Source organism: Bombina bombina, chromosome 6 (assembly GCF_027579735.1).
Source record: "Bombina bombina isolate aBomBom1 chromosome 6, aBomBom1.pri, whole genome shotgun sequence".
NCBI lineage: Eukaryota > Metazoa > Chordata > Amphibia > Anura > Bombinatoridae > Bombina > Bombina bombina.
Window position 1 is genome coordinate 91,189,943 of NC_069504.1, and position 19,845 is coordinate 91,209,787.

The 19,845-nt window shown below is 37.1% G+C and overlaps 1 protein-coding gene across 1 annotated transcript in view; it reads left to right on the plus strand.

Annotated features, from left to right (window-relative positions):
- PCLO (piccolo presynaptic cytomatrix protein) overlaps positions 1 to 19,845 on the plus strand; it is an 876,537-nt gene that overhangs the window by 654,956 nt on the left and 201,736 nt on the right. The window contains exon 14 of the mRNA XM_053719164.1: positions 19,480 to 19,605. Within this exon, the coding sequence (XP_053575139.1) occupies positions 19,480 to 19,605 (126 nt within the window). The remainder of the gene's footprint in view (positions 1 to 19,479; positions 19,606 to 19,845) is intronic.

Genomic DNA, 19,845 nt, shown 5'->3' on the forward strand with positions numbered 1-19,845 from the left:
TAGGGGTACGGCTAAAGTGAAGACCACCATGTGTGAGAGCAGCAATGGAAACGTTGTCAGAAGGAGATAGCCAGGTTTTGGTAATTGCTAAAAGGGTGAAAGCATTTGATATAAATAGGTCATGAATGGCTGTAAGTTTGTTGCAGACAGAGCAAGAGTTCCATAGTGCGCAGGTGAAAGGAGTGTGTGCGTATGGGATGCATTGGATGGAAATGAGGTTATGTGTGTTTCTATATCATATTACACTATCTAAGAGTACTTCAACCTGCATTATTTTTTTTATTTTTCCTTCACTTTAATAAATGTAATGCACAATTTGAATCAAAATTAGTCTTAATTCCCATAAAAATTACGAGGGAACTTCATATACGCCCAAGGAACAACCCTGTTCGCCCACTTGCCAATGCTGCAAGATTCATTTGACCATTAAAACATAAGGAACCCTTGAACTTTTGAAAACTTTGTTTTAGTAAATTACTGTAAACATTAAATACAAGTTTATTACATCACATAGAATATGACATTTAGTCAACATAATTTAAGGATCATTTGTATGTCATAATATAAATTCATATTTTGCAGTCATGTTTAAAACCTATTTGGATGGGTAACATGTATTCTCATTACTATCCTGTATGTACATATGTCATCATCTTATTCAGAAATGTAGGTTATGTCCCTTAGAAAAAGCTCACATAATAAAATGTGCCTTTACATCATCCCGTTGTGGATCGCATAGCACTGATGAATTAATTTAGATCATCTCACCTGAATGGATAACTTTAGATTATAGGGCCCATTGTAAGCTGGTCGCGGCACTCAGTCCCTCACTAGTGGCTACCCTATAATCACTCGGAATTTTCAAAGGTACCGACAGGGGCTGTCGTGGAGGAAAATCAAAATTTAAAGTTCTATATCCTGACACTATCACAGCTGCCCCACCACCCTGTCTACCCGCAAGCCCAATTGAAGTGATCCAACCTAAAAGCCACAAAGACCGCACTATCAAATCAAGAAAATCTCTTTGTGTGATCCCCATTAGAAGACATGCTGTCTCCAAAATACAGAGCAAAAACTCAGATTCCCAAGACTGTCCTATCAGAGCAATCCTATGCAATGCCAGATCAATAAAGAACAAAACAGCTATTATTGCCAACCTTATTGAAACATGTGAATTAGCATGCATCACAGAATCATGGTTAGATTAAATTGGGCCTATTCTAGAGGCCTCTATTCCAGACAATTAGACAGTGTTCCACCTCCCAAGACAAGATCGCAAGGGAGGCAGAGTTATGATCTGTGTGAAATCATCCTTAAATCCCAGGCCAATATCAGTCCACAAAATCCTATCTTTTGAATGCGTAGGATACTGCTAATATACAGACCCCCAGGTGATGGGAAGAGATTTCTTCAGGATTTCCCAGACCTTTTGGCTGGCTTAATCCTTGAACACCCCAGATGGCTTATATTAGGAGACTTCAACACTTGGATTGACAACATCCTATTCCTGCTTGGGCAGGATCTCCTCAGCTTGATGATTACACTTGGCTTTACAAAAATCGTCACCACTCCCACCCACACAAAAGATCATACACTTGATCTAGTGTACCAGTCTGGACTAGAAGTGTCACCAGTAACTGTAAATCCAGTTACTTGGTCAGACCCTACTCCATTCACTTCTCCACTGTGTCACAATCAACCAGACACCAGCCTTATAACCTGGTCAAACACCACTCATTAAAAGGGGTGACACCACTGGATGTAGCATCACATATGGATCTAAGTAAACTAATGGGCACCTGCGAAGACCCCAGCTCCTTAGTCCGACTCTAAAACAAAACCATGAGAGACACTCTAGAAAGCATTGCACCAACTTGCATACGCACTGTCAAAACCCACAACAATGCCCCGTGGTTGAATAGCTCCATCAGAGAAATAAAAAGAACAGAACGTAAACTCGAGAGAAAGTGGCGCAGAACACATGATTGAGAGGATAAAGCCGCTCTTACCAAACATCTAAATAAATATCAATCCAAGATAACTCAGAAAAAAATCTTAATTTTTATCATGCGAAATTGCACTCTCCCACAATAGACCCAGGCAACTGTTTCACACAGTAGAAAGGCTCTGCAAACCAGCATGCGTGCTTAGCCCCACCAACTTCTCAGGATAAATGTGAAGCATTTGCAAACTTCCTCAGAGACAAGATTTCCTCAATCCGAACTGCTATCACAGCAGGCCAAACAGTTACACATCAGAATCACTACAATGCAATGCCAGATTGCCCCAGTTTATGGTCCACTTTTACAAATGTGGATATTAAAGGAGTTAAAAACACCATACAAAAGTTGAACCCTACTACATGTGACTTAGACCCTGCTCCAACTCTGCTCATATCTGGATGCATTGAAACACTCGCCCTAGCCCTCACAAAAAAATTGCAGTGTTCACTAAAAACAGGAGACTTCCCAGATCCTCTAAAAGAAGCTGTGATAAAACCATTCTTAAAGAAACCTTTATTAGACCCAGACTCCATGACTAATTACAGACCAGTATACAACCTCCCATTTCTGGGGAAAATAATTAAAAAAGTAGAAGCAACTCAACTGGAAGCCCAACTATCACGCCTGAACATATTCGATCCTTTCCAGTCAGGCTTCAGATCCCGCCACAGCACTGAAACAGCGCTAGTCTGAATGCTAAATGATCTCATGGCAAGAGACAAAAGGTGATTACTCCATAATAATCCTCCTGGATCTCTCAGCTGCATTTGACACCGTTGACCATAGGATTCTAATAGAGCGCTTGCAGCACATCTGTGGTCTAGGAGGCACAGTCCTTAACTGGTTTAAATCTTTCCTCGCTGGTAGATCAACAGAGAGTAATATCAGGATCAAGCTCATCAGCACTGACAGAACTAACATGCTATTCGCAATTTACTTACTACCACTGAGGGACATCATTAACCGACATTGCCTAAGGTATCATTGTTACGCTGATGACACACAACTCTTCTTCTCCTTTGCTCCAGTTACTACAGACCCAGCATGCTGCATAAACAGTTGCTTAACAGACCTCATAGAATAGATGAATTCTAGCTGTCTCAAAGGGAACCCGGACAAACAGAGTTACTCTTGGTGAGGGACCCTGGGCATCAAAAATATCCCATGATCACCCAACTGGCCTGGAGCTTGGAGGCTCTGAACTTGTTAGTTCAGCAAAGGTAGGAAACCTCGGTGTACTGATTGATGCTGGACTATCTTTTAAACAGCAGATTTCCTCCGTAATAAAATCTTCATACTTTCTCCTGAAAAACATAGCCAGGATACAACACTTAATTCCACCGGATGATATGCCAACATTAATCCATGCATTTGTATCCAGACTACTGACCAATCAAACTCGCCCCTGCCACATAACACCTGTTCTCCACTCCCTGCATTGGCTTCCAATTAAATGACAAACATATTTTAAAATTGGCCTGCTGACCTTCAAAGCCTTAATAACCAAGGCCCACAGTAAATGAAAGAGCTCCTGACACCCTACATCCCATCTCACTTAGGTCAGCCAACACATCCCTCCTCTAAGTGCCAAGAATAATGACAAACTCAGGCTCCTGAGCATTCGGACACACTGTCCCTACTTTCTGAAACTCTTTACCGTGCACAGTCAGAGAGGCACCATCCTTACAGACTTTTAAAAAAAAGCTAAAGACCCACCTCTTCCATCAGGCATTGAGTCCGCTTATCTGACCTTCAGAAACTCCTAACTTTTATGTCTTTATGTTGGTATATTTGTTAAGTGCTTTGAGTCTCACAGGGAGAAAAGCGCTATATAAATCGCAAATATGCAAATTATTATATATGTAATGCAAATTCTGTATGCTTTAATAATTGAATTAGAATGTTCCTTTAAAGTTACAAGCTCAGATTAAAGGAATAGTCTAGTCAAAATTAAACTTTCATGATTCAGATAGAGCATGCAATTTTAAGCAACTTTCTAATTTACTCATAATATCAATTTTTCATTGTTCTCTTGCTATCTTTTTTTTGAAAAAGCAAGAATGAAAGCATAGGATCTGGCCCATTTTTGGTTCAGCTCCTGTGTAGCACTTTCTGATTGGTGTCTAAATGTAGCCACCAATCAGCAAGCATTACCCAGGTGCTGAGCCAAAATTGGACCGGCTCCTAAGCTTACATTCAAATAAAGATAGTAAATTAGAAAGTTGCTTAAAATTGCATGCTCTATCTGAATCATGAAAGTTTAATTTTGACTAGACTATTCCTTTAATACTACAGAGATTAATTATGTTTACTGTTGATAGCATTTAAATACAGCATTGCATATCTACTTTTTTACATTTGCATTTGGCAGAGTTAGGGGTGGAATATATATATGTCAGAAAATTACAGTAATTAAGCAATTAGCTTATAAAAAAGGTGATTTTTTTGCACAACTTTATAATGTTGAGATAAATATGGGAGATTGTTTCACCTTAAAGGGACAGTAAATTCAAAATTAAACATGATTTAGATAACACATGCAATGTTAAACAACTTTCCAATTCACTTTTGCTTTTTTTCTGTTGGTATTTTTGACATATGCCATATTAACACGGTTATTTGGAAAACATAGCCTAATACACCATAAAGAATAAACTCTCTATATTTTGTGCCTAAAAAACTCAATACATCATTTCTTAGATATTGAAATGAAACATTTTGTGCATAATGTCTCCCTTAGGACCTTCATTTACAACCTAGGAATAAATGAAATACCTCTGAAAGAAATATTCTTTCCATATCAAGTTGAAGGATTTGCAAGATCAAAGAAAACGTGAATTTTTTTACATGTCAGTATGATTGTTGACTTTTTCACTGTGTGCCTAAATGAACAGACCTGGAGGATTACCATACTTTGCTTATCTGGATGTTAGCAAGTCATTTGACACAATCATCTATAATAAACTCATTCATAAATCCTATAATCCCAGATTGGAGTGTCATAATTAATAAAGTTTCTTAGAAATTAGTAACATGTTGCTAGATTCATAGAGTAAAATTTCAAAAAAAGGTGATACTGTTTAGACATTTAATTCCCCAGTGAATTCAAAGCTCACAAATATGGTGACACAAAAGATTGATATATAAATTGGCACTCTAAGGATACAAGCTGGCCGATTATCAGCAAGTCACTGTCTCCCTTCCCAATAAGTGAGCACATATTAACAAACAAGTTTCACGTGATAGTTGAAAGAAAAAGAAGGGCAAAGAGTCCGAAGTAGTATAAAAAAACTTCTCTTTATTTTGGAGCCTTAAAACATCACAGCAATAATAAACAATGATTGAATGAACTTAAAGCAGCACATATCAACTCAGTTCATTCAATCATTGTTTAAGTGATGTCAGGATGTTTTTAAGCTATCACATTGTGCTTTGGATTTTAAATTAACTTGTCTGTCTGTTTCAAATCAAGCTATGACTACGACTTGACAGCTGAAACGCGTCAGCTGATTTGACAGACGCTTAATGGATTGTTGTGCTGTGATGTTTTAAGGCTCCAAAATAAAGAGAAGTTTTATTATACTACTGTGGACTCTCTTTCCTTCCTTTTCTTTCTACATTTGGCCTGTTTATTGAGAGTCACAGAGACGGATCCAGAAACTGCACTTGCAGGCCAATGAAATAACGCTGCTAAGGGACATGAGCTACTAAGGGCTTACCCGGCAATCCTGAGAAGTTTTCCCCCAGGTCCAAGCGCCATCTCCTCTCCACTGGACTGTGAGTGTACCGCCACCAGACGGTGTTGGGGTTGCAATTACAGGTGTTACAGCCAGTGTTGAGATGAATTTACTCCCTAAGTGGAATATGTTGCATTTTCTTGTGTCACGTGATAGTTGGCAACAACGCAAGTAGAACATGTTCCTCAGCTTAAGAAGTGAAGTTTCATCAGGCAAATTAAGCTGCTGATTTGTCACATTGTTAAGGCAAGGTCATGTTCAAAATTCATTGAGGCTCAGTTCACCGATCTTTTCTAGCCAATCACCAGTGAACATTCCTGTTTTTACATGTTAGAGTGTACCTTTTTTTAAAAAAAAAAAAAATTGCATGTTTTTTATTACATTTACATTTTTTTAATGCTGGAATTTCAGTAAAACTTGTACTGTGAGCTGAAAAGTTAACGGCTGCAAGATATAATATGATCCAGCGCTGCAGAATCTGTTGGCGCTCTACAAATACCTGATAATAATAATAATAATAATGATCCATTGATTTCAATAGATCTGATCTCACATCTTACAAGGGGTGGGTACAAATCTCTTTAAATATCTCGATTTTTGAGTGGCGATGATGCAGCAATTTTTTTTTCAGCAAGATATTAGTTCAATAAATGAGTTTAGATGAATCTAAGTCACAGTCTGAACTCATTCATACTTTTATTATTAAAAATTGTGGTTTCTGCAATCGACATAATTTAATTATTGTTGACTCTGGGAGAAAAGCTTTTAAGCAAGCAAGCAAAGATTAAAAGAAAAACGAAGGAAATGGAAAAATAAGTATATGGATTTTAATTTTTAACAACTTTGCCCAGCTGTACGTTGTACATCAGCCATTGCAAGGGCTTCCATGGCTATAGGAAAGTGTTAATACCTCACTGGAAAAAAAAATTACACCGAATAAAAAAAGAAAAATTGAGAAATTTAATTTCAGATGGTTTACAGGCAGATATACAACTCAGCTTTCTGCATAAGTGAAAGGTTTTAACAACAGATAAAATACACTAATGCTGGATCACAGATCATAACACCAAGTTCCAAACCTCCCCAAATGTGTGGAACTGTAACAAGTAGGAGCTCTGCCCTGTTGTCTCTAAAACTACTTTATGCAACATAATTGGAGTTAAAAATAAGAATTGAAACTAAGCAATACCTAATCCCTTGCAACCCACCTCATCACTTTCCCAGTTGCTACAACTCCATAACCACCAGTGACGTGCAGTGAGGTCAGAGGCTAATGAGGCACTGACTATTATACGCCCGAGAAGCAAATATATGAATCCAAATCACGTCTTTCTCTCCCTCTCACACTAACTTCTCTCCCTCTCACACACACTTCTCTCTCACTCACACTCATACACACTTCTCTCTCTCTCTCTCTCTCTCTCACACATACACTTCTCTCTCTCTCCCACACACACACACTTCTTTCTCTCTCTCACACACACACACTTCTTTATCTCTCTCTCTCACACACACACTTCTCTCTCTTACACACACATACTTCTATCTCTCTCTCACACTAACTTCTCTCTCTTACACACACATACTTCTCTCTCTCTCTCACACTAACTTCTCTCTCTTACACACACATACTTCTCTCTCTCTCTCACACACACACACACACTTCTCTCTCTCTCACACACACACACTTCTCTCTCTCTCTCTCTCTCTCACACACACACACACTTCTCTCTCTCACACACACACATACTTCTCTCTTACACACACACACACACACTTCTCTCTCTCTCACACACACACACACACACACACTTCTCTCTCACACACACACTTCTCTCTCAGTAAATGCTCTACAATCAAAGGTTGGGGGGGGGGGGTTCTAATTTTTTTTACAGTACACTAATTCCAATTATAGTTCTCTTAATTTCTTAGTTAAAATATAAAACTATAACAATATTCTTGTATAAGTGGTATTTGTGTCACCAATTCCTTAAAAACAAAATTACACATTACTGAGCCTTCCAGTGGGAACTCAATCTCATTATTTGGGGTTATAAATTATTATTATTTTATTGTGTAAACTACACCCAGCAGGTGGCGCTGGTGGACAAAATAAACACAAATATTTTGTGTAATTAGAACATAGCACAATCTTTTAATATATAAAATAATAACAATTTAACCACATAGAATCAGATTGTTTCCAGTGGAAGGCTCAGTATTGTGTAATTTTGTTTTTAAGGAATTAGTGACAAAAATACCACGTATACAAGATTAATAAATTAAATTTAATTTAAATTCACTGACCATATGGATCATTATACAATACATGTAAAGACACAGCTATTTGATTTATTTATTTTTTTAAATGAATTGATGCACTGAAAAATACATTGGAAATAAAATGTGAACATTGCAGATTCAGTCAGTGTTTTTGAACACCGGCATTTGAGATTTTCTCTGCTGGGTGTAGTACACAATTAGCTCTTTACAAATAAATTACACCTAGCAGGTGGCGCTGCTGGACAAGATCTCAAATGAATCTGCAAAGTTCACATTTTATTTCCCGGGCATTTCTCATTCATTTAAAAAATAAATAAATAAAAAAAGCTGTGTCTTTACATTTATTGTATACTGATCCATATGGGCAGTGAATTTATAATGTCCTTGAATATTGAACAGCCTCAATAACATAGTGGTCTCCCCCAGTCCCCACTGCCTGTCAGTAGTGCCACTGCTGCATCACCAGACCGGTCCTCATCTCATCAATCATATCATACATAACAGTTATTAGTGACTTACACAACGTACCAGTATCTGTTATTACTGTGCACAAAATCACAAGATGGCCACTCATTCTGCAAATTTTATTTAGTAAGCAGAGAAGATGTCAGACACTCAAGTAGTAGGCAGCAACACTGACTGGGACCGTCAGGCACAAAGTTTATTTAACATCAGAGGGGGCAGCCACATTACTGCCTAACTGCCTTATACAGTCTGTTCACAAAACACAAGATGCCGGCTGCTCATTCGAGTCTCAAATAAATCTAGTAAGCAGAGGAGAAGATGATGTCAGAGTCTCATTAGCAACATTGACGGTCACTCACTAACACACAAACACTTAACCTCAGGGGGGGGGGGCGGCCACTACTCGTCTCTGCCTTATAATATTTACTGCTCAGTGCTCACAATAAATCATCACACGATGGCTTGTCATATTTCTGACTTACTTGTGTGACTGTGTTGGTGACTCGGCGACGGCTCCTCAGGCTCAGTCAGGGCAGGCAGGACCAGGGCGCAGCAGCTGCGATTAGCTCAGGCTCCACTCTCTACTTGGCTCAGTGACATGACAGTCAGTCCCAAACAGGTAGGCACTGACTGTTGTTCCCGCGCCGCCAGACTGCTCCTCGTTGCGCATGCGCAGTAGACACCATACAGCAGGGCCAGGGAGTCAACCAGTGTTGATTGGCTGATTCTGTCTCCCAGGGAAAATACGAGGCCTCATCAGAGGTGCCTCTTTAACATTTTTTTCAGCCGCGCTGCTGCTGCAAATCACCACCGGGTGGTGCTGCAGAGTGGCTAGTTATACAAATACATGTAAATATTGCGCAATAGAGGAAAAAACAGAACCCAGTGCCTCTCTATTGCGCAATATTATAGAGTTAAATACATGTAAATATTGCGCAGTAGAGGAAAAACTAGAACTCAGTGCCTAGACTCGAGTTAGAAATGTAAAAAAAAACAAAAAAACATTTAACTTTAACTTTTTTTTTTTTTAATAAAATTATATTATTTTTTTTCATTTGCCCCAAATGGCAGGTGCGGCAGTGCCTCACCTGCCTCCTATGAGTGCACGTCACTGATAACCACAATATAACAGGGGCCACAGCTAGAAAAATATATAAGATATAGGAGAGAAACAGAAAGAAAAACTGCAGTGAAGTATGAAGCACACAACATTCAGATGATCAGTCTCCCTTGCTGGTCTGTCTTCGCATATCAACTCTTCAGGGAGTAACAACATAAAAGAGTCTTCTTCCTACTATACTGAGTTATATGCACAAGCTATTGATGGATAAAAAAGCTCAACAAATGTATTCATAACACATAGGTTCAGCTCTTCTATCTTTTAGCATTACGCCTTTCAATGGTATTCAACCACCATCCTCAGCTACTTCTCACAATAACAAAAGTTTCATTCTCCCTTAGTAAACACTATGAAATTAATTGTTTAAAGGGTCAATAAAGTAAAAATTAAACTTGAATGATTCATATAGGACATGCAGTTTTAAGAGACTTTACAATTTACTTCCATTGTCAAATTTTGCACAGTCTTTTTATATACACACTTTCTGAGTGTATATGTATACTAATCTGTTATTGACTGATGGCTAGCACATGATACATGGGGGCCAGCCAATGGGGGAGAAAAATTGTCAATAAAAATATCTACTGCCTATCTCAAATTCAAAGTAATAGGCATCACCATGTTCAAACCTAGATTTTCCTTATCTTACTTCTACTGCTGTGGACAATTAAAGAGATATAGAGGGCCAGATTACGAGTGACGTGCTAAGAGTTACGTCCGAGCAAAAAGGGATTTATCGCGACTGTTTACTCCCACGAGGTGTAGCACTCGTATTACAAGTTGGAAGTAAACGCAATCACTTATGTGCAATTGAAGTTAACGCTAGAATGATTACCGCATCCTCAGAGCTCTGGTTAAAGTGTCACAAAACACATGTATACATATATGGACATACGTATATAAAAGTGCATTGGAGCCCTTTACAGTAAGTTGACGAAAACATGTAAAATCATACTTATACAATATTTAATAAAGTGTTTAACTGTGTATTTACTTTAAATATTTCACATTCCAATGTTCTGCACATAGCAGAATATGTCCTAAGTGTTTTTAAATAGATATTCCTAAATATATCTGTAAATATCTATACCTATATATAATCATAAATGTTTTTTATGTTGATTTAGCGCACTTCAGAATATGTAATCAGAATTGCGTGCAAGTAGGATAGGTTTTTCACCCACTTTTTTTTCTCTTGACTACTATAAGGGAATATATTAACGAGCACACAATGTTCTATCTTCAGCTTTTTTTACTTTCAACTTGTAATACGAGCGCTACCTGACCGTGCAAAAAGCTTCTAGCAGAGTAAATACTGCTCCATGTGTAATCTGACCCAGTGTGCAAACAATTTGTGTGTAAGATCCCCTAAGAGGAAACTATTAACTTATGGAACACAACTGCCAAATTATATTTTATAGCACTTTAATTACTTCCCTGATACCGTTATCTCAGGGAAAGTGTGCAAAGTGCAGTTTATATTAACCCCTTGAGGGCTAACGACGGCTCAGAGCCGTCGCTAGTACTCACCTACCTTGAGAGCAATCTGCAGGCTTCCCGTTACATTTGGTGACGTCACGCGCAATGACGTGATGACGTCACTGAGCAATTTATTTAAAAATTACAATGGACAACATAGGGCATGCTACTTAGAAGCCTGTATCTCAGGCATCTAAACAGCTACAGACCCCCAAGACCAACCGTTGGAAAGGTAATCACCTTACCTTTCCAAAGGTATAGGTCTTGGGGATATGGGGATGGGAAGTTAAAAAAGTTTTTTTTTTTTAAAAATAGTAAAAAATAAATAAATCCAGCTTAGCTCTCAAAGGGTTAATGACTTAGTCACAGAACACTGTTGCTTTAACTATAATATGTATAATATTAAAGAACCAGTTTTAAAGCAAGTACATCATAGTACTTGAGAGTGTAGATTAATAATAAATAATTGTACCTGTTTTGAGGAAAAAGAAGAGCACTGAGCATGAATAGCAGCACTGGAAAAAACTTGTCCCCACACTGAAGCAACAAATCCAGAGTCAGAGGTAGAAGAATAGTTAGTTTCAATAAAAAAATGCAGGTTCATAAGTGAATACACTGAGAGAACACAGTGCATCTTCTACAACAAGCAATGTTCACAGACAAAACTCAATCTTAAATACACACCTCCAACAGGTACAGCACAAAGGCTAAATGAATTAAAGGTACAATGCTCCACAACTCTTAAAGGAAAAGGGTTACATTGTGGAACATAAAATCAAAAAGAAAGGATGTGTGAGAGCTCTCTTTAAAGGGACACTCAAGTCAAAATTAAACTTTCATTATTCAGATAGAGCATGCATTTTTAAACAACTTTCCAATTTACTTTCATTAACAAAATGTGCACAGTATTTTTATATTTAAACCTTTTGAGTCACTAGCTCCTACAGAGCATGTGCAAGAATTCACAGAATAAACTTATATGCATTTGTGATTGGCTGATTGCTGTCACATGGTACGTGTATGCATTTGTGATTAGCTGATGGCTGTCACATGGTACAGGGGAGAGGAAATAGACATAACTTTTAAAATTGTCAGAAAAAAAATCTACTACTCATTTGTTGATTATGCAAATCTACTGTGTTTACCTATTTAAACTTTACTAAATGAACAACATCCCTGCAGTGTCAGAAATAAAATTCACGTTATAAGTACTTTAAAAAACATACACCTATAACTATTTAATAACTGCCTAGCTAAAATAAATTCAAATTTACCTGTAAAATAAATCCTAACCTAAGTTACAATTACACCTAACACTACACTATAATTAAATTAATTTCCTAAACTAAATACAATTAAATACAATTTTAAAAAATGATCTAAAGTACGAAAAAAACCACTAATTTACAGAAAAAAATAAAATAATTACAAGTTTTTTAAACTAATTACACCTAATCTAATCCCCCTAATAAAATAAAAAAGCCCCCCAAAATAATAAAAAGCCCTACCCTATACTAAATCACAAATAGCCCTTAAAAGGGCATTTTGCGGGGCATTGCCCCAAAGTAATCAGCTCTTTTAACTGTAAAAACAAGTACAATACCCCCCCAACATTAAAACCCACCACCCACACACCCAATACCCCCTTAATAAAACCTAACACTAACCCCTTGAAGATTACCCTACCTTGAGAAGTCTTCACCCAACCGGGCCGAAGTCCTCAACGAAGCCGGCAGAAGTGGTTCTCCAGACGAGCAGAAGTCTTCATCGAAGCTGGGAAGAAGAGGTCCTCCAGACGGGCAGATGTCTTCATCCAGGTGGCATCTTCTGTCTTCATCCAGCACGGAGCAGCTCCATCTTCAAGACATCCGACGCGGAGCATCCTCTTCAAACGAAGTCCAACTGAAGAATGAAGGTTCCTTTAAATGACGTCATCCAAGATGGCGTCCCTTGAATTCCGATTGGCTGATATATTTCTATCAGCCAATCGGAATTCAAGGGACGCCATCTTGGATGACGTCATTTAAAGGAACCTTCATTCTTCAGTTGGACTTTGTTTGAAGAGGATGGTCCGCATCGGCTGTCTTGAAGATGGAGCCACTCCGCGCCGGATGGATGAAGATAGAAGATGCCGCCTGGATGAAGACCAGTCTGGAGGACCTCTTCTTCCCGGCTTCGATGAAGACTTCTGCCCGTCTGGAGGACCACTTCTGCCGGCTTCGTTGAGGACTTCGGCCCGGTTGGGTGAAGACTTCTCAAGGTAGGGTGATCTTCAAGGGGTTAGTGTTAGGTTTTATTAAGGGGGTATTGTGTGGGTTTTAGAGTATGGTTGGGTGTGTGGGTGGTGGGTTTTAATGTTGGGGGGGTATTGTACTTTTTTTTTACAGGTAAAAGGGCTGATTACTTTGGGGCAATGCCCCGCAAAAGGCCCTTTTAAGGGCTATTTGTAATTTAGTATAGGGTAGGGCTTTTTATTATTTTGGGGGGCTTTTTTATTTTATTAGGGGGATTAGATTAGGTGTAATTAGTTTGAACTTTTTTTAATTATTTTATTATTTTCTATAATTTAGTGTTTGTTTGTTTTCGTACTTTAGATATTTTTTAAATTGTATTTAATTGTATTTAGTTTAGGTAATTAATTTAATTATAGTGTAGTGTTAGGTGTAATTGTAACTTAGGTTAGGATTTATCTTACTGGTAAATTTGAATTTATTTTAACTAGGTAGCTATTAAATAGGTAATAACTATTTAATAACTATTGTACCTAGTTAAAATAAATACAAACTTACCTGTAGAATAAAAAATAAACCCTAAGCTAGATACAATGTAACTATTAGTTATATTGTAGCTAGCTTAGGGTTTATTTTATAGGTAAGTATTTAGTTTTAAATAGGAATTTAGTGAATTGTAGTTATTTTATTTAGATTTATTTAAATTATATTTAAGTTAGGGGGTGTTAGGGTTAGACTTAGATTTAGGGGTTAATACATTTAATATAGTTGCAGCGACATTGGGGGCAGCAGAATAGGGGTTAATAAATGTAGGTAGGTGTCGGCGATGTTAGGGATGGCAGATTAGGGGTTAATAAAATTTACCTAGTGTTTGCGATGCGGGAGGGCGGCGGTTTAGGGGTTAATATATTTTTTATAGTGGCAGCGATGTCCGGTTCGGCAGATTAGGGGTTAACAATTTTTTTTTTAGTGTTTACGATGTGGGGGGGGGCTCGATTTAGGGGTTAATAGGTAGTTTATGGGTGTTAGTGTACTTTTTAGCACTTTAGTTAAGAGTTTTATACTACGGCGTTAGCCCATAAAACTCTTAACTACTGACTTTTAAATGTGGTATCAGTCTTGACAGGAGAGGCTGTACCGCTCACTTTTTGGAAGACTTGTAATACCGGCGTTATGCAAGTCCCATTGAAAATATAGTATACGCAATTGACGTAAGTGGATTTGCGGTATTTTCGAGTCTGACCAAAAATGTAAGCGGTACACCTGTCATTTCAAGACTCGTGATACCAGCGGGCGTTAAAAAGCAGCGTTGGGACCTCTCAACGCTGCTTTTTAACCCTAACGCACAACTCGTAATCTATTTAAATAGTGCCATGCTGCAGAGTTCGATCTGGCCTTATAAAAAGCAGTAGTAAGTCATAATCCATATTTTATCCAATACCAGCTCATTTCCTCTTGAGCTGGATCACACTGCTGAATTCTTATCCTAATGGGCTTTACATTTAGATGTTGCATTCTAAAAACATACATTGTATCTAATAGATGTCTAGGGCAATATAGATTAAAATTAAACATTCAGCATAATGGAATAGAAAAATTGCGAGTTTTCTATCCATTTAAGTAATCAGACTTCAGCTCAAATCCCAAAATACACACTAAGCTTGCCACGTGTGAAGTTAATCAATACAGTATAGAAAGTGGGAATAAGCTCTCAAAATAGAACTGTCTGATGAGTGCACAGAAAAACTGCGATATATATAATGTATAAATAGTATTTATTCAAGGACAATATTTCCTAAAAACGGTATGATAGTATAAAACCCAAAAAAACACACTAAGCTCCCCATGTGTAAAGTTAATCAATACAGTGGAGCATAGCATTGTTAAATGGACTTTAAATTATGTTAAAAAGTGCAGAAAGGAATAATAATATTCTCATGTGTATTTTTGTTTCCAATACACCATTCTGTCTAGCATTTATTTGTTTTTGTTTTTTTAATTGTCCCTTTAATATTGGCTATTGGATTGTTATAAGGGACAAGGCATCATGGTGAGTTTGTGCAATGCTGCTCTCATAGTCGTGCAAGCAGGGACTGTCAATCACCCTGGTAATAGTGGCGATCTTGTGCAACACTGATCCCTGCTCTCATGCAAGCAGGGGCTGTCAATTACTTTGATTTTAATCAGCCACCTCAAAGCTGGCGTATTAATTAACTAACAGCAGTCTGATGACCGTTGCTTCTAAATTAGCTGCTGAAGGCTTGCTCATGTGAAACTGCGCCAAAGGCGCTCCAAAGCTGCATTCACAGCTTGATAAATGGTGCCCAATGTGTTAAAGTAATTGTACTGTTTATATTTAATATTTCTCTGCATGGTTACTCACAGCTATTGACTTAACTGAACAACAGATAGGTAATATATTATTTACCATGGTAATGGCACTCAATGTAGTGGTTCCTATTTTCATTTTATAGAACTGCTATTGAATGATAACTAATCTGTCTCAATAGATATATGTAGTACTATTGAATGGATACCAAAAGTGTCTTAAAAGTATATTATATTTAATTCTTTAGTGAATATAACTTTGAAATAAGGACATTCTTTATTTGAAGACCAGGACATCTGTGTTGATTTGACATTGCCCTAGGAGTCACTTGGATTCAGAGGAAACATTTTTAATGTTAGGCTCCTCTACACCAGCTTGTTTTAATGACACAAAAGCAATGTAATTTACAGGCTAAGCATACTCTCCAAGCTCCCAGGCTTTAATCAATATTTGTCCCTCCAGGAGAGAAACACGGCTTTCAGCTAATGTGGTTCTTATTAATATCTCATTTTGTAAAATTATACTATTTTTAATGATAATACTTTAAAGTGTTTACATCTTATATACAAAATAATCTAGTGCACAACTTAATCATACAATCACCTGGCACAGGTGATTAAGGCACAGTATCTAAGGCAACATTTCAAATATATTCTAATACTAAGCATGCTCATGAACAATATTGTGTTGACCTTTAAAGTAGGCAGTGAGTATCATGCAAATTATATCTTTGACATTTTCAAATAGTTCTAAATAAGAGAGGACACCTGGTGACTGTGGAAATATTAATATTTAAAATATGTTTTGATGTAATGTCCCCTACATAGGAGCTAATTAATTGGTTTACTTTTTAATAACTCCTTCACTGTACTATTGTTATTACAATGTCTTCCATTGAAACAATATACTTGCAAGCAATAATATGTATTTGGTATTACTATAATTAATTTTATTCTAGATAATATAACAGTTTGATATGCTACAATATGATGTCATTTGTCTTCCATAAAATATAAAACTGTTGGGCATTTTATATGTTTGTGTTACTGTTTACAATGATTACTTGACGTATCTTTAAGAAGAGGTTGGGTGAATATCAGACACATATTCTGCATGTTATTTCTAGCCAGCTACTGCTTTAGAATCTATTTCATTCTCTGAGATTGCTACATTAAACAGTAATACAGTTTTTAATTAATTAATTGTACAGTACTGTACAAAAAAACTAAAATTATTGAACATTATAACATTAGCATGCTCTTCATAAAGGTTCATTGTAAATGTATTCTCTGTACAGAAATGGCATCATTGACATACCTATAAGCCCTGATCTGGTGGTGTAATTTTAAAACAGATGGGTAATTAGTTCCACACTCACTTGAAATGAAGCAAAGTCATGTCAATGGTTTGATTAATTCTCACTCTCTCTACTCCTCCCTTTAAGTTCCCTTTTTAAATGGAACCTTTGTCTATTGTTGCTCTTATAATAAAGAAAGATATTTAATAGAATTCTAAGAAAGGATTATATATATATATATATATATATATATATACATTAAAATTATGGTGGAGATAAAAATCTGAGATTAAAATCCTCTATGTCTCAAAAGTAAATCAATACAATTTTTTTGCATAGGAAATTAGCACATCCAGGTAAGTTCCCTGCAAGCGGGGAAAAGCAAGCAGGGAACTTGCTTGGATGTGCTAATTTCCTATGCAAAAATGTTGTATATATATATATATATATATATATATATATATATATATATATATACAGGGAGTGCAGAATTATTAGGCAAGTTGTATTTTTGAGGATTAATTTTATTATTGAACAACAACCATGTTCTCAATGAACTCAAAAAACTCATTAATATCAAAGCTGAATATTTTTGGAAGTAGTTTTTAGTTTATTTTTAGTTTTAGCTATTTTAGGGGGATATCTGTGTGTGCAGGTGACTATTACTGTGCATAATTATTAGGCAACTTAACAAAAAACAAATATATACCCATTTCAATTATTTATTTTTACCAGTGAAACCAATATAACATCTCAACATTCAAAAATATACATTTCTGACATTCAAAAACAAAACAAAAACAAATCAGTGACCAATATAGCCACCTTTCTTTGCAAGGACACTCAAAAGCCTGCCATCCATGGATTCTGTCAGTGTTTTGATCTGTTCACCATCAACATTGCGTGCAGCAGCAACCACAGCCTCCCAGACACTGTTCAGAGAGGTGTACTGTTTTCCCTCCTTGTAAATCTCACATTTGATGATGGACCACAGGTTCTCAATGGGGTTTCAGATCAGGTGAACAAGGAGGCCATGTCATTAGATTTTCTTCTTTTATACCCTTTCTTGCCAGCCACGCTGTGGAGTACTTGGACGCGTGTGATGGAGCATTGTCCTGCATGAAAATCATGTTTTTCTTGAAGGATGCAGACTTCTTCCTGTACCACTGCTTGAAGAAGGTGTCTTCCAGAAACTGGCAGTAGGACTGGGAGTTGAGCTTGACTCCATCCTCAACCCGAAAAGGCCCCACAAGCTCATCTTTGATGATACCAGCCCAAACCAGTACTCCACCTCCACCTTGCTGGCGTCTGAGTCGGACTGGAGCTCTCTGCCCTTTACCAATCCAGCCACGGGCCCATCCATATGGCCCATCAAGACTCAATCTCATTTCATCAGTCAATAAAACCTTCGAAAAATCAGTCTTGAGATATTTCTTGGCCCAGTCTTGACGTTTCAGCTTGTGTGTCTTGTTCAGTGGTGGTCGTCTTTCAGCCTTTCTTACCTTGGCCATGTCTCTGAGTATTGCACACCTTGTGCTTTTGGGCACTCCAGTGATGTTGCAGCTCTGAAATATGGCCAAACTGGTGGCAAGTGGCATCTTGGCAGCTGCACGCTTGACTTTTCTCAGTTCATGGGCAGTTATTTTGCGCCTTGGTTTTTCCACACGCTTCTTGCGACCCTGTTGACTATTTTGAATGAAACACTTGATTGTTCGATGATCACGCTTCAGAAGCTTTGCAATTTTAAGAGTGCTGCATCCCTCTGCAAGATATCTCACTATTTTTGACTTTTCTGAGCCTGTCAAGTCCTTCTTTTGACCCATTTTGCCAAAGGAAAGGAAGTTGCCTAATAATTATGCACACCTGATATAGGGTGTTGATGTCATTAGACCACACCCCTTCTCATTACAGAGATGCACATCACCTAATATACTTAATTGGTAGTAGGCTTTCGAGCCTATACAGCTTGGAGTAAGACAACATGCATAAAGAGGATGATGTGGTCAAAATACTCATTTGCCTAATAATTCTGCACTCCCTGTATATATATATATCAGAAACTTGCAGAATTAAATAATGTTCTTAAGAGCTCAAAAATTAATGAGTTCTGCTGAACTATAAATATAAACTAAACCTAAATGATTTATAAAATTACCAGCTAATAGCACTAAATAATTAATATGCCATTTTCTTTCTAAAAAATGTTTTTTTGGTAACTAAAACAGATTGGAAATGAATTCCACACCTACTTGGAGAGAATCAGGAACATCTCATGTGTTTTAGTGATACTCTCTTTGTCTACTCCTTCTTCTTAGGCTCGTTATTTAAATGTGTTCACATTTCTAAACGTGCTTTGTGCAATAGATTTCAATGAAATACAAAAATGGATTATTTTTTTAAGGAAAAAAGTAAAAATATAATATAAATATAAGTTTCATTGTACTTTAAAATAAACTAACCCTTAATAATCAGCCATTAATAAGTCATCAGTATAAAAATTTCTTTCTAAAAAAATGTCCTTTTTTTGTTATCTAGGGAATGGTTTTGGAATAAGAGTTGTTGGTGGAAAAGAGATCCCTGGAACTCATGGAGAAATTGGAGCATACATTGCAAAGATACTAGCTGGCGGAGGAGCAGAGCATACTGGCAGACTCACTGAAGGTAATAGAACAACCTGCAGGTTATTAACATGATTATTATTATAATTGTTATTGTTATCATTTTGCTTTCATTAGTCTTTTTAGGCATTGCCCAGAGGGCATGCATTCCCTTTGCATTTAATAAAACCATATGCCCATTTGTTTATGCCACACTCAGTACATTATGTTATATATAAGTCTGAGACATGAGAAAACAGATTTTTTTTCCTATTACTAACAACTGTGCACAGTGCTTCTCCAA